At 46.7% G+C, this 14,750-nt stretch overlaps 1 protein-coding gene across 1 annotated transcript in view; it reads right to left on the minus strand.

The window, feature by feature from the left end:
• LOC115116153 (retinal-specific phospholipid-transporting ATPase ABCA4-like) overlaps positions 1-14,750 on the minus strand; it is a 206,345-nt gene that overhangs the window by 149,996 nt on the left and 41,599 nt on the right. Inside the window, exon 8 of the mRNA XM_065013791.1 lies at positions 4,124-4,213. Within this exon, the coding sequence (XP_064869863.1) occupies positions 4,124-4,213 (90 nt within the window). The remainder of the gene's footprint in view (positions 1-4,123; positions 4,214-14,750) is intronic.

The following is a 14,750-nucleotide window of genomic DNA, read 5'->3' on the forward strand; positions in this document are numbered from 1 at the left end:
TCCTGTTACTGGGAGGAACTAACAGCTTCCTCATCATAGCTCCCGGTTACTGGGAGGAACTAACAGCTTCCTGTTACTGGGAGGAACTAACAGCTTCCTGTTACTGGGAGGAACTAACAGCTTCCTCATCATAGCTCCCGGTTACTGGGAGGAACTAACAGCTTCCTGTTACTGGGAGAAACTAACAGCTTCCTGTATCTGGGAGAAACTAACAGCTTCCTGTTACTGGGAGGAACTAACAGCTTCCTGTTACTGGGAGAAACTAACAGCTTCCTGTTAATGGGAGAAACTAACAGCTTCCTGTTAATGGGAGAAACTAACAGCTTCCTGTATCTGGGAGAAACTAATAGCTTCCTGTATCTGGGAGAAACTAACAGCTTCCTGTTACTGGGAAAAACTAACAGCTTCCTGTTACTGGGAGAAACTAACAGCTTCCTGTTACTGGGAGGAACTAACAGCTTCCTGTTACTGGGAGAAACTAACAGCTTCCTGTATCTGGGAGAAACTAACAGCTCCCGGTTACTGGGAGGAACTAACAGCTTCCTGTTACTGGGAGCAACTAACAGCTTCCTGTTACTGGGAGAAACTAACAGCTTCCTGTATCTGGGAGAAACTAACAGCTTCCTGTATCTGGGAGAAACTAACAGCTTCCTGTTACTGGGAGGAACTAACAGCTTCCTGTTACTGGGAGAAACTAACAGCTTCCTGTTACTGGGAGAAACTAACAGCTTCCTGTTACTGGGAGAAACTAACAGCTTCCTGTTACTGTGAGGAACTAACAGCTTCCTGTTACTGTGAGGAACTAACAGCTTCCTGTTACTGGGAAAAACTAACAGCTTCCTGTTACTGGGAGGAACTAACAGCTTCCTGTTACTGGGAGGAACTAACAGCTTCCTCATCATAGCTCCTGGTTACTGGGAGGAACTAACAGCTTCCTGTTACTGGGAGAAACTAACAGCTTCCTGTTACTGGGAGGAACTAACAGCTTCCTGTTACTGGGAGCAACTAACAGCTTCCTGTATCTGGGAGAAACTAACAGCTCCCGGTTACTGGGAGGAACTAACAGCTTCCTGTATCTGGGAGAAACTAACAGCTCCCGGTTACTGGGAGGAACTAACAGCTTCCTGTTACTGGGAGCAACTAACAGCTTCCTGTTACTGGGAGAAACTAACAGCTTCCTGTATCTGGGAGAAACTAACAGCTTCCTGTATCTGGGAGAAACTAACAGCTTCCTGTATCTGGGAGGAACTAACAGCTTCCTGTTACTGGGAGGAACTAACAGCTTCCTGTTACTGGGAGGAACTAACAGCTTCCTGTTACTGGGAGAAACTAACAGCTTCCTGTTACTGGGAGAAACTAACAGCTTCCTGTATCTGGGAGGAACTAACAGCTTCCTGTTACTAGGAAAAACGAACAGCTTCCTGTTACTGGGAGAAACTAACAGCTTCCTGTTACTGGGAGGCTTCCTGTTACTGGAAAACTAACAGCTTCCTGTTCCTGTTACTGGGAGGAACTAACAGCTTCCTCATCATAGCTCCCGGTTACTGGGAGGAACTAACAGCTTCCTGTTACTGGGAGGAACTAACAGCTTCCTGTTACTGGGAGGAACTAACAGCTTCCTCATCATAGCTCCCGGTTACTGGGAGGAACTAACAGCTTCCTGTTACTGGGAGAACTAACAGCTTCCTGTATCTGGGAGAAACTAACAGCTTCCTGTTAGGGAGGAACTTCCTGTTACTGGGAGAAACTAACAGCTTCCTGTTAATGGGAGAAACTAACAGCTTCCTGTTAATGGGAGAAACTAACAGCTTCCTGTATCTGGGAGAAACTAATAGCTTCCTGTATCTGGGAGAAACTAACAGCTTCCTGTTACTGGGAAAAACTAACAGCTTCCTGTTACTGGGAGAAACTAACAGCTTCCTGTTACTGGGAGGAACTAACAGCTTCCTGTTACTGGAGAAACTAACAGCTTCCTGTATCTGGAGAAACTAACAGCTCCCGGTTACTGGGAGGAACTAACAGCTTCCTGTTACTGGGAGCAACTAACAGCTTCCTGTTACTGGGAGAAACTTGTATCTGGGAGAAACTAACAGCTTCCTGTATCTGGGAGAAACTAACAGCTTCCTGTTACTGGGAGGAACTAACAGCTTCCTGTTACTAAACTAACAGCTTCCTTTACTGGGAGAAACTAACAGCTTCCTGTTACTGGGAGAAACTAACTTCCTGTTACTGTGAAACTAACAGCTTCCTGTTACTGGGAGGAACTAACAGCTTCCTGTTACTGGGAAAAACTAACAGCTTCCTGTTACTGGGAGGAACTAACAGCTTCCTGTTACTGGGAGGAACTAACAGCTTCCTCATCATAGCTCCTGGTTACTGGGAGGAACTAACAGCTTCCTGTTACTGGGAGAAACTAACAGGTTACTGGGAGGAACTAACAGCTTCCTGTTACTGGGAGCAACTAACAGCTTCCTGTATCTGGGAGAAACTAACAGCTCCCGGTTACTGGGAGGAACTAACAGCTTCCTGTATCTGGGAGAAACTAACAGCTCCCGGTTACTGGGAGGAACTAACAGCTTCCTGTTACTGGGAGCAACTAACAGCTTCCTGTTACTGGGAGAAACTAACAGCTTCCTGTATCTGGGAGAAACTAACAGCTTCCTGTATCTGGGAGAAACTAACAGCTTCCTGTATCTGGGAGGAACTAACAGCTTCCTGTTACTGGGAGGAACTAACAGCTTCCTGTTACTGGGAGGAACTAACAGCTTCCTGTTACTGGGAGAAACTAACAGCTTCCTGTTACTGGGAGAAACTAACAGCTTCCTGTATCTGGGAACTAGGCAAGATAATAACAGCTTCCTGGAGGAACTAACAGCTTCCTGTTACTGGGAGAAACTAACAGCTTCCTGGAAGAAACTAACAGCTTCCTGTTACTGGGAGCAACTAACAGCTTCCTGTTACTGGGAGCAACAACAGCTGGGAGGAACTAACAGCTTCCTGTTACTAGGAAAAACTAACAGCTTCCTGTTACTGGGAGAAACTAACAGCTTCCTGTTACTGGGAGGAACTAACAGCTTCCTGTTACTGGGAGAAACTAACAGCTTCCTGTTACTGGGAGGAACTAACAGCTTCCTGTTACTGGGAAAAACTAACAGCTTCCTGTATCTGGGAGGAACTAACAGCTTCCTGTTACTGGGAGAAACTAACAGCTTCCTGTTACTGGGAGCAACTAACAGCTTCCTGTTACTGGGAGCAACTAACAGTTTCCTGTATCTGGGAGCAACTAACAGTTTCCTGTATCTGGGAGCAACTAACAGCTTCCTGTTACTGGGAGCAACTCATAGAGGGAACTGAGTGATGAATTCTGCAAATGTTAAGAGGGATCAAGAGAGATAAAGAGAGGACAGAGAGCAAGACAGAGAGAGAGAGAGACAGAGAGAGAGACAGAGAGAGAGAGGGAGAGGGAGATAGACAGAGAGACAGCGAGAGAGAGACAGAGAGAGAGAGACAGAGAGAGAGAGAGAGAGAGAGACAGAGACAGAGACAGAGTGAGAGAGAGAGACACACACAGAGAGAGACAGAGACAGAGAGAGAGAGAGAGACAGAGAGAGAGTGAGAGACACACAGAGAGAGAGACACAGAGAGAGAGACACAGAGAGAGAGAGAGAGAGAGAGAGACAGAGAGACAGAGAGAGAGAGAGAGAGAGAGAGACACACACACAGAGAGAGACACAGAGAGAGAGACACAGAGAGAGAGAGAGAGACAGAGAGACAGAGAGAGAGACAGAGAGAGAGAGAGAGAGAGAGAGAGAGAGAGAGAGACAGAGAGAGAGAGAGACAGAGAGAGAGAGAGAGAGAGACACAGAGAGACACAGAGAGAGAGAGAGAGAGAGAGAGAGAGAGAGAGAGACAGAGAGAGAGACACAGAGAGACACAGAGACACAGAGAGAGAGAGAGAGAGAGAGAGAGACAGAGAGAGAGAGAGAGAGAGAGAGAGAGAGAGAGAGACAGAGAGAGACAGAGAGAGAGAGAGAGAGAGAGAGAGAGAGAGAGGGACAGAGAAGGAGGAGAAGATAAATAGAGAGAGAGAGGATAACAGAAAGACATATGATAGATGACTCACCACTTGGACCTTCTCTGATACAGCGGTTAGAACACGTCCCCAGTATCGTAGGTCTGGTCCGTCCGTGTGGTTGTCCAACACCCGGGGCAGCTGGGAAAAGATCGTTTGGACAGGTAAAACTAGCCGGCTGGCACATTTACATAAATATTGATGAGATGTGCATTGTCCCTGTCAAATACATGAAAAATAACGTTTGCATACATTGAGATGTTATAAAAACCATTTTGAATAAAGTCTGATTTGATTTGGGTTTTTTATTCAGTTAAAATGTTTAAAATCATGCAAAGATAACTAACTAGGCCTGAATCAACGTACTATACTCTCATACTCTTTCACCTTTACGACTTTAAAGGAAAAGCCCCTTAACACTGGCTCTTCAAGGCCACTGACATGCCACAGAGAGTCACTACGGAAACAGAGAACGCCAACACAAACATCTTACATGCTTCCTATGACATTCCTTACACTTCCATTTCAATGAAGGGAGGGAGGGAGGGAGGGAGGGAGGGAGGGAGGGAGGGAGAAAACAGAGAGTGAGGGAAAGGCAAGATAATAGGAGAGGAGAGGTAGCAGTGATCTATTAGTGGGAGGGAGGGAGGGAGGAGGGAGGGAGGGAGGGAGGGAGGGAGGGAGAGGGAGGGAGGGAGGAGAAAAAGAGAGTGAGGGAAAGGCAAGATAATAGGAGAGGAGAGGTAGCAGTGATCTATTAGTGGGAGGGAGGGAGGGAGGGAGGGAGGGAGGGAGGGAGGGAGGGAGGGAGGAGAAAAAGAGAGTGAGGGAAAGGCAAGATAATAGAAGAGGAGAGGTAGCAGTGATCTATTAGTGGGAGGGAGGGAGGGAGGGAGGGAGGGAGGGAGGGAGGGAGGGGGAGGGAGGGAGGAGAGAAAAGAGAGTGAGGGAAAGGCAAGATAATAGAAGAGGAGAGGTAGCAGTGATCTATTAGTGGGAGGAGGGAGGGAGGAGGGAGGGGGAGGGAGGGAGGGGAAAAGAGAGAGTGAGGGAAAGGCAAGATAATAGGAGAGGAGAGGTAGCAGTGATCTATTAGTGGGAGGGAGGGAGGGAGGGAGGGAGGGAGGGAGGGAGGGGGAGGGAGGAGGGAAAGGGGAGGGGAGAGAGACTAGAGGGAAAGGCAAGATAATAGGAGAGGAGAGGTAGCAGTGATCTATTAGTGGGAGGGAGGGAGGGAGGGAGGGAGGGAGGGAGGGAGGGAGGGAGGGAGGGGAGGGAGGGAGGGAGGGAGGGTTGAGAGAACAAACTAGTAAAAGAGAGGAAGAGGTGAAGCGAGAGGGTTTACTCTGTCCATGTTAAAACACATCCTTATTACTAAGCAAGTGAGGAGTTTTTGTATTGGGGGGAAATGAGAGTGTCGATATTTAGTCAAGATAAACATGAACTGACTACGTTGTTACGTGTGTACTAATATGCACTACCAGTCCAAAGTTTCAGAACACCTACTTCATTTTTACTATTTTCTACATTGTAGAATAATAGTGAAGACATGAAAACTATGAAATAACACATATGGAATCATGTAGTAACCAAAAAAGTGTCAAACAACACAAAATATATTTTATAATTTAGACTCTTCAAAGTAGCCACCCTTTGCCTTGATGGCAGCTTTGCTGGGTGAACAAGTATGATTTTAGGAATATTGCTAGATGTAATAGAATAGCACCACTTGTATGTGTCTGAGTCCAGTATGAAAGAATTAGAGGTAGTTTCACAAGCAAATGCTAACTAGCGTTAGCGCAATGCCTGTACCTCTACAGGAACAGTTAGCATGCTGTTCCTTTTCATCCGACTCTGGGGATGTAGATAAATTGCTTCATTGACAAAATCTCAAACTATCTCTTTAATATTGAGGACATTGCAGTCATTCATGCTAATTACAGGTTATTGTTTTTCTGTGAAGAAACTTCTTAGGCTGACCGTGTAGGTAAGGCCATTTTAGGGATGGAAAACCAGTCTCAGTGTGAACTTCAACAACCACAACCAGAAAGAAAACATATTGCAGAACTAACAATCAAATAAAAGTATATCTTCTAATGTCTCTCCTCTCCCTATAGGTGACACATGGCCCTGTCTCTAGGTGTATGGCCCAGTCACCTCTTAGTGTGTTTCTCTGAGTGAGCTGAGGGAGGGGGCATTGCCTAACTCATTAACTAATCCTATTAGGGAAATAGGCCAAGAGGCTATCGCTCTATCGCCATGCCAACCTGAGCCAGTCACCTGCCTTCTGGAGACTATACCCTGGACTGAACTCTGACAGAGAGAGAAAGGAGACTCTACCCTGAACTGAACTCTGACAGAGAGAGAGAGGAGACTCTCCCCTGGACTGAACTCTGACAGAGAGAGAGAGGAGACTGCCCTGAACTGAACTCTGACAGACAGAGAGAGGAGACTCTACCCTGGACTGTACTCTGACAGAGAGAGAGGAGACTCTACCCTGGACTGAACTCTGACAGAGAGAGAGAGGAGACTCTACCCTGGACTGAACTCTGACAGAGAGAGAGGAGACTCTACCCTGGACTGAACCCTGACAGAGAGAGGAGACTCTACCCTGGACTGAACTCTTACAGAGAGAGGAGACTATACCCTGGACTGAACCCTGACAGAGAGAGGAGACTCTACCCTGGACTGAACCCTGACAGAGAGAGGAGACTATACCCTGGACTGAACCCTGACAGAGAGCGGAGACTCTACCCTGGACTGAACCCTGACAGAGAGAGGAGACTCTACCCTGGACTGAACCCTGACAGAGAGAGGAGACTCTACCCTGGACTGAACCCTGACAGAGAGAGGAGACTCTACCCTGGACTGAACCCTGACAGAGAGAGGAGACTATACCCTGGACTGAACCCTGACAGAGAGAGGAGACTCTACCTGGACTGAACCCTGACAGAGAGAGAGACTCTACCCTGGACTGAACCCTGACAGAGAGGAGACTATACCCTGGACTGAACCCTGACAGAGAGAGGAGACTCTACCCTGGACTGAACCCTGACAGAGAGAGGAGACTCTACCCTGGACTGAACCCTGACAGAGAGAGGAGACTCTACCCTGGACTGAACCCTGACAGAGAGAGGAGACTCTACCCTGGACTGAACCCTGACAGAGAGAGGAGACTATACCCTGGACTGAACCCTGACAGAGAGAGGAGACTCTACCCTGGACTGAACCCTGACATAGAGAGGAGACTCTACCCTGGACTGAACCCTGACAGAGAGAGGAGACTCTACCCTGGACTGAACCCTGACAGAGGGGGGGTAGAAGGGGTATAAAAGAGAGGGAGGACAGTAAGAGAAGTATAAGAAATAGAGGAGGAGGACAAGAGGCGAGGAGGTGGAGGAGAAAGAGGAGAAAGAGGAGGGGGAGGAGGAGGAGGAGGAGAAAGAGGAGGAGAAAAAGGAGGAGAAAGAGGAGGAGGAGGAGGAGGAGAAAGAGGAGGAGGAGGAGGAGGAGGAGGGAGGAGGAGGAGAAAGAAAGAGGGGATGAGGAAGAGAAGGAGGAAGAAGAGGAGGAGGAGGAGGAGGAGGAAGGAGAAGGAGGAGGAGAGAGAGGAGAAGGGGAGGAGAAAGAGGAGGAGAAGGAGAAGGAGAAACAGGAGGAGGAGGAGGAGGAGAAAGAGGTGGAGGAGGAGAAGGAGGAGGAGGAGGAGAAAGAGGAGGAGGGAGGAGGAGGCTACGGAAGGGAGGAGGAGGAGGAGAAAGAGGAGAAAGAGGAGGAGGAGGAGGAGGAGGAGGAGGAGAAGAAGGAGGCGAAAGAGGAGGAGGAGGAGGAAGAGGAGGAGGAGGCGGAGGATGAAGGATTAGAGGAAGTAAAGAGAAACAGGTAAAGTGATAGGATACCAAAACAAAAACATTTGGCTAGTAGGTCTGTATCAGCATGGTGCTACTAGTAGGTCTGTATCAGCATGGTGCTACTAGTAGGTCTATATCAGCATGGTGCTACTAGTAGGTCTATATCAGCATGATGCTACTAGTAGGTCTATATCAGCATGGTGCTACTAGTAGGTCTGTATCAGCATGGTGCTACTAGTAGGTCTATATCAGCATGGTGCTACTAGTAGGTCTATATCAGCATGGTGCTACTAGTAGGTCTGTATCAGCATGGTGCTACGAGTAGGTCTGTATCAGCATGATGCTACTAGTAGGTCTATATCAGCATGGTGCTACTAGTAGGTCTGTATCAGCATGGTGCTACTAGTAGGTCTATATCAGCATGGTGCTACTAGTAGGTCTATATCAGCATGGCCATGGTGCTACTAGTAGGTCTATATCAGCATGGCCATGGTGCTACTAGTAGGTCTATATCAGCATGGTGCTACTAGTAGGTCTATATCAGCATGGTGCTACTAGTAGGTCTGTATCAGCATGGTGCTACTAGTAGGTCTATATCAGCATGGTGCTACTAGTAGGTCTATATCAGTATGGTGCTACTAGTAGGTCTGTATCAGCATGGTGCTACTAGTAGGTCTGTATCAGCATGGTGCTACTAGTAGGTCTGTATCAGCATGGTGCTACTAGTAGGTCTGTATCAGCATGGTGCTACTAGTAGGTCTGTATCAGTATGGTATCAGCATGGTGCTATTAGTAGGTCTGTATCAGCATGGTGCTACTAGTAGGTCTGTATCAGCATGGTGCTACTAGTAGGTCTGTATCAGCATGGTGCTACTAGTAGGTCTATATCAGCATGGTGCTACTAGTAGGTCTGTATCAGCATGGTGCTGCTAGTAGGTCTGTATCAGCATGGTGCTACTAGTAGGTCTGTATCAGCATGGTGCTACTAGTAGGTCTGTATCAGCATGGTGCTACTAGTAGGTCTATATCAGCATGGTCATGGTGCTACTAGTAGGTCTGTATCAGCATGGTGCTACTAGTAGGTCTATATCAGCATGGTGCTACTAGTAGGTCTGTATCAGCATGGTGCTACTAGTAGGTCTGTATCAGCATGGTGCTACTAGTAGGTCTGTGTCAGCATGGTGCTACTAGTAGGTCTGTATCAGCATGCATGGTGCTACTAGTAGGTCTGTATCAGCATGGTGCTACTAGTAGGTCTGTATCAGCATGGTGCTACTAGTAGGTCTGTATCAGCATGGTGCTACTAGTAGGTCTGTATCAGCTGGTGCTACTAGTAGGTCTATATCAGCATGGTGCTACTAGTAGGTCTATATCAGCATGGTGCTACTAGTAGGTCTGTATCAGCATGGTGCTACTAGTAGGTCTGTATCAGCATGGTGCTACTAGTAGGTCTATATCAGCATGGTGCTACTAGTAGGTCTATATCAGCATGGTGCTACTAGTAGGGTCTGTATCAGCATGGTGCTACTAGTAGGTCTGTATCAGCATGGTGCTACTAGTAGGTCTGTATCAGAATGGTGCTACTAGTAGGTCTGTATCAGCATGGTGCTACTAGTAGGTCTGTATCAGCATGGTGCTACTAGTAGGTCTATATCAGCATGGTGCTACTAGTAGGTCTGTATCAGCATGGTGCTACTAGTAGGTCTGTATCAGCATGGTGCTACTAGTAGGTCTGTATCAGCATGGTGCTACTAGTAGGTCTGTATCAGCATGGTGCTACTAGTAGGTCTGTATCAGCATGGTGCTACTAGTAGGTCTGTATCAGCATGGTGCTACTAGTAGGTCTGTATCAGCATAGGTGCTACTAGTAGGTCTATATCAGCATGGTGCTACTAGTAGGTCTGTATCAGCATGGTGCTACTAGTAGGTCTATATCAGCATGGTGCTACATGGTGCTGGTGCTACTAGTAGGTCTATATCAGCATGGTGCTACTAGTAGGTCTGTATCAGCATGGTGCTACTAGTAGGTCTATATCAGCATGGTGCTACTAGTAGGTCTATATCAGCATGGTGCTACTAGTAGGTCTGTATCAGCATGGTGCTACTAGTAGGTCTGTATCAGCATGGTGCTACTAGTAGGTCTGTATCAGCATGGTCTACTAGTAGGTCTATCAGCATGGTCATGGTGCTACTAGTAGGTCTGTATCAGCATGGTGCTACTAGTCGGTCTATATCAGCATGGTGCTACTAGTAGGTCTGTATCAGCATGGTGCTACTAGTAGGTCTGTATCAGCATGGTGCTACTAGTAGGTCTATATCAGCATGGTGCTACTAGTAGGTCTGTATCAGCATGGTGCTACTAGTAGGTCTGTGTCAGCATGGTGCTACTAGTAGGTCTGTATCAGCATGGTGCTACTAGTAGGTCTGTATCAGCTGGTGCTACTAGTAGGTCTGTATCAGCATGGTGCTACTAGTAGGTCTGTATCAGCATGGTGCTACTAGTAGGTCTGTATCAGCATGGTGCTACTAGTAGGTCTGTATCAGCATGGTGCTACTAGTAGGTCTGTATCAGCATGGTGCTACTAGTAGGTCTGTATCAGCATGGTGCTACTAGTAGGTCTGTATCAGCATGGTGCTACTAGTAGGTCTATATCAGCATGGTGCTACTAGTAGGTCTATATCAGCATGGTGCTACTAGTAGGTCTGTATCAGCATGGTGCTACTAGTAGGTCTGTATCAGCATGGTGCTACTAGTAGGTCTGTATCAGCATGGTGCTACTAGTAGGTCTGTATCAGCATGGTGCTACTAGTAGGTCTATATCAGCATGGTGCTACTAGTAGGTCTGTATCAGCATGGTGCTACTAGTAGGTCTATATCAGCATGGTGCTACTAGTAGGTCTGTATCAGCATGGTGCTACTAGTAGGTCTGTATCAGCATGGTGCTACTAGTAGGTCTGTATCAGCATGATGCTACTAGTAGGTCTATATCAGTATGGTGCTACTAGTAGGTCTATATCAGTATGGTGCTACTAGTAGGTCTGTATCAGCATGGTGCTACTAGTAGGTCTGTATCAGCATGGTGCTACTAGTAGGTCTATATCAGCATGGTCATGGTGCTACTAGTAGGTCTGTATCAGCATGGTGCTACTAGTAGGTCTATATCAGCATGGTGCTACTAGTAGGTCTGTATCAGCATGGTGCTACTAGTAGGTCTGTATCAGCATGGTGCTACTAGTAGGTCTGTATCAGCATGGTGCTACTAGTAGGTCTGTATCAGCATGGTGCTACTAGTAGGTCTGTATCAGCATGGTGCTACTAGTAGGTCTGTATCAGCATGGTGCTACTAGTAGGTCTGTATCAGCATGGTCATGGTGCTACTAGTAGGTCTATATCAGCATGGTGCTACTAGTAGGTCTGTATCAGCATGGTGCTACTAGTAGGTCTGTATCAGCATGGTGCTACTAGTAGGTCTGTATCAGCATGGTGCTACTAGTAGGTCTATATCAGCATGGTGCTACTAGTAGGTCTATCAGCATGGTGCAGTAGGTCTGTATGGTGCTACTAGTAGGTCTGTATCAGCATGGTGCTACTAGTAGGTCTGTATCAGTATGGTGCTACTAGTAGGTCTGTATCAGAATGTTGCTACTAGTAGGTCTGTATCAGCATGGTGCTACTAGTAGGTCTATATCAGCATGGTGCTACTAGTAGGTCTATATCAGCATGGTGCTACTAGTAGGTCTGTATCAGCATGGTGCTACTAGTAGGTCTGTATCAGCATGTAGGTGCTACTAGTAGGTCTGTATCAGCATGGTGCTACTAGTAGGTCTGTATCAGCATGGTGCTACTAGTAGGTCTGTATCAGCATGGTGCTACTAGTAGGTCTGTATCAGCATGGTGCTACTAGTAGGTCTATATCAGCATGGTGCTACTAGTAGGTCTATATCAGCATGGTGCTACTAGTAGGTCTGTATCAGCATGGTGCTACTAGTAGGTCTATATCAGCATGGCCATGGTGCTACTAGTAGGTCTATATCAGCATGGTGCTACTAGTAGGTCTGTATCAGTATGGTGCTACTAGTAGGTCTATATCAGCATGGTGCTACTAGTAGGTCTATATCAGCATGGTGCTACTAGTAGGTCTGTATCAGCATGGTGCTACTAGTAGGTCTGTATCAGCATGGTGCTACTAGTAGGTCTGTATCAGCTATGGTCATGGTGCTACTAGTAGGTCTGTATCAGCATGGTGCTACTAGTAGGTCTGTATCAGCATGGTGCTACTAGTAGGTCTGTATCAGCATGGTGCTACTAGTAGGTCTGTATCAGCATGGTGCTACTAGTAGGTCTATATCAGCATGGTGCTACTAGTAGGTCTGTATCAGCATGGTGCTACTAGTAGGTCTGTATCAGCATGGTGCTACTAGTAGGTCTGTATCAGCATGGTGCTACTAGTAGGTCTGTAACAGTATGGTGCTACTAGTAGGTCTGTATCAGCATGGTGCTACTAGTAGGTCTGTATCAGCATGGTGCTACTAGTAGGTCTGTATCAGCATGGTGCTACTAGTAGGTCTGTATCAGCATGGTGCTACTAGTAGGTCTGTATCAGCATGGTGCTACTAGTAGGTCTGTATCAGCATGGTGCTACTAGTAGGTCTATATCAGCATGGTGCTACTAGTAGGTCTATATCAGCATGGTGCTACTAGTAGGTCTGTATCAGCATGGTGCTACTAGTAGGTCTGTATCAGTATGGTGCTACTAGTAGGTCTGTATCAGCATGGTGCTACTAGTAGGTCTGTATCAGCATGGTGCTACTAGTAGGTCTATATCAGCATGGTGCTACTAGTAGGTCTGTATCAGCATGGTGCTACTAGTAGGTCTATATCAGCATGGTGCTACTAGTAGGTCTGTATCAGCATGGTGCTACTAGTAGGTCTGTATCAGCATGGTGCTACTAGTAGGTCTGTATCAGCATGATGCTACTAGTAGGTCTATATCAGTATGGTGCTACTAGTAGGTCTATATCAGTATGGTGCTACTAGTAGGTCTGTATCAGCATGGTGCTACTAGTAGGTCTGTATCAGTATGGTGCTACTAGTAGGTCTGTATCAGCATGGTGCTACTAGTAGGTCTATATCAGCATGTAGGTCTGTATCAGCATGGTGCTACTAGTAGGTCTGTATCAGCATGGTATCAGCATGGTGCTATTAGTAGGTCTGTATCAGCATGGTGCTACTAGTAGGTCTGTATCAGTATGGTGCTACTAGTAGGTCTATATCAGCATGGTGCTACTAGTAGGTCTATATCAGCATGGTGCTACTAGTAGGTCTGTATCAGCATGGTGCTACTAGTAGGTCTGTATCAGCATGGTGCTACTAGTAGGTCTGTATCAGCATGGTGCTACTAGTAGGTCTGTATCAGCATGGTGCTACTAGTAGGTCTATATCAGCATGGTGCTACTAGTAGGTCTGTATCAGCATGGTGCTACTAGTAGGTCTGTATCAGCATGGTGCTACTAGTAGGTCTATATCAGCATGGTGCTACTAGTAGGTCTATATCAGCATGGTGCTACTAGTAGGTCTGTATCAGCATGGTGCTACTAGTAGGTCTGTATCAGCATGGTGCTACTAGTAGGTCTGTATCAGCATGGTGCTACTAGTAGGTCTGTATCAGCATGGTGCTACTAGTAGGTCTGTATCAGCATGGTGCTACTAGTAGGTCTGTATCAGCATGGTGCTACTAGCTCTGTATCAGCATGGTGCTACTAGTAGGTCTATATCAGCATGGTGCTACTAGTAGGTCTGTATCAGCATGGTGCTACTAGTAGGTCTGTATCAGCATGGTGCTACTAGTAGGTCTGTATCAGCATGGTGCTACTAGTAGGTCTATATCAGTATGGTGCTACTAGTAGGTCTGTATCAGCATGGTGCTACTAGTAGGTCTGTATCAGCATGGTGCTACTAGTAGGTCTATATCAGCATGATGCTACTAGTAGGTCTATATCAGCATGGTGCTACTAGTAGGTCTGTATCAGCATGGTGCTACTAGTAGGTCTGTATCAGCATGGTGCTACTAGTAGGTCTGTATCAGTATGGTGCTACTAGTAGGTCTGTATCAGCATGGTGCTACTAGTAGGTCTATATCAGCATGGTGCTACTAGTAGGTCTGTATCAGCATGGTGCTACTAGTAGGTCTATATCAGCATGGCCATGGTGCTACTAGTAGGTCTATATCAGCATGGTGCTACTAGTAGGTCTGTATCAGCATGGTGCTACTAGTAGGTCTGTATCAGCATGGTGCTACTAGTAGGTCTGTATCAGTATGGTGCTACTAGTAGGTCTGTATCAGCATGGTGCTACTAGTAGGTCTGTATCAGCATGGTGCTACTAGTAGGTCTGGTGCTACTAGTAGGTCATCAGCATGGTGCTACTAGTAGGTCTGTATCAGCATGGTGCTACTAGTAGGTCTATATCAGCATGGTGCTACTAGTAGGTCTATATCAGCATGGTGCTACTAGTAGGTCTGTATCAGCATGGTGCTACTAGTAGGTCTGTATCAGCATGGTGCTACTAGTAGGTCTGTATCAGCATGGTGCTACTAGTAGGTCTGTATCAGCATGGTGCTACTAGTAGGTCTGTATCAGCATGGTGCTACTAGTAGGTCTATATCAGCATGGTGCTACTAGTAGGTCTATATCAGCATGGTGCTACTAGTAGGTCTATATCAGCATGGTGCTACTAGTAGGTCTGCTACTAGTAGGTCTGTATCAGCATGGTGCTACTAGTAGGTCTGTATCAGCATGGTGCTACTAGTAGGTCTGTATCAGTATGG

The sequence above is a fragment of the Oncorhynchus nerka genome, linkage group LG9b, assembly GCF_034236695.1.
Source record: "Oncorhynchus nerka isolate Pitt River linkage group LG9b, Oner_Uvic_2.0, whole genome shotgun sequence".
NCBI lineage: Eukaryota > Metazoa > Chordata > Actinopteri > Salmoniformes > Salmonidae > Oncorhynchus > Oncorhynchus nerka.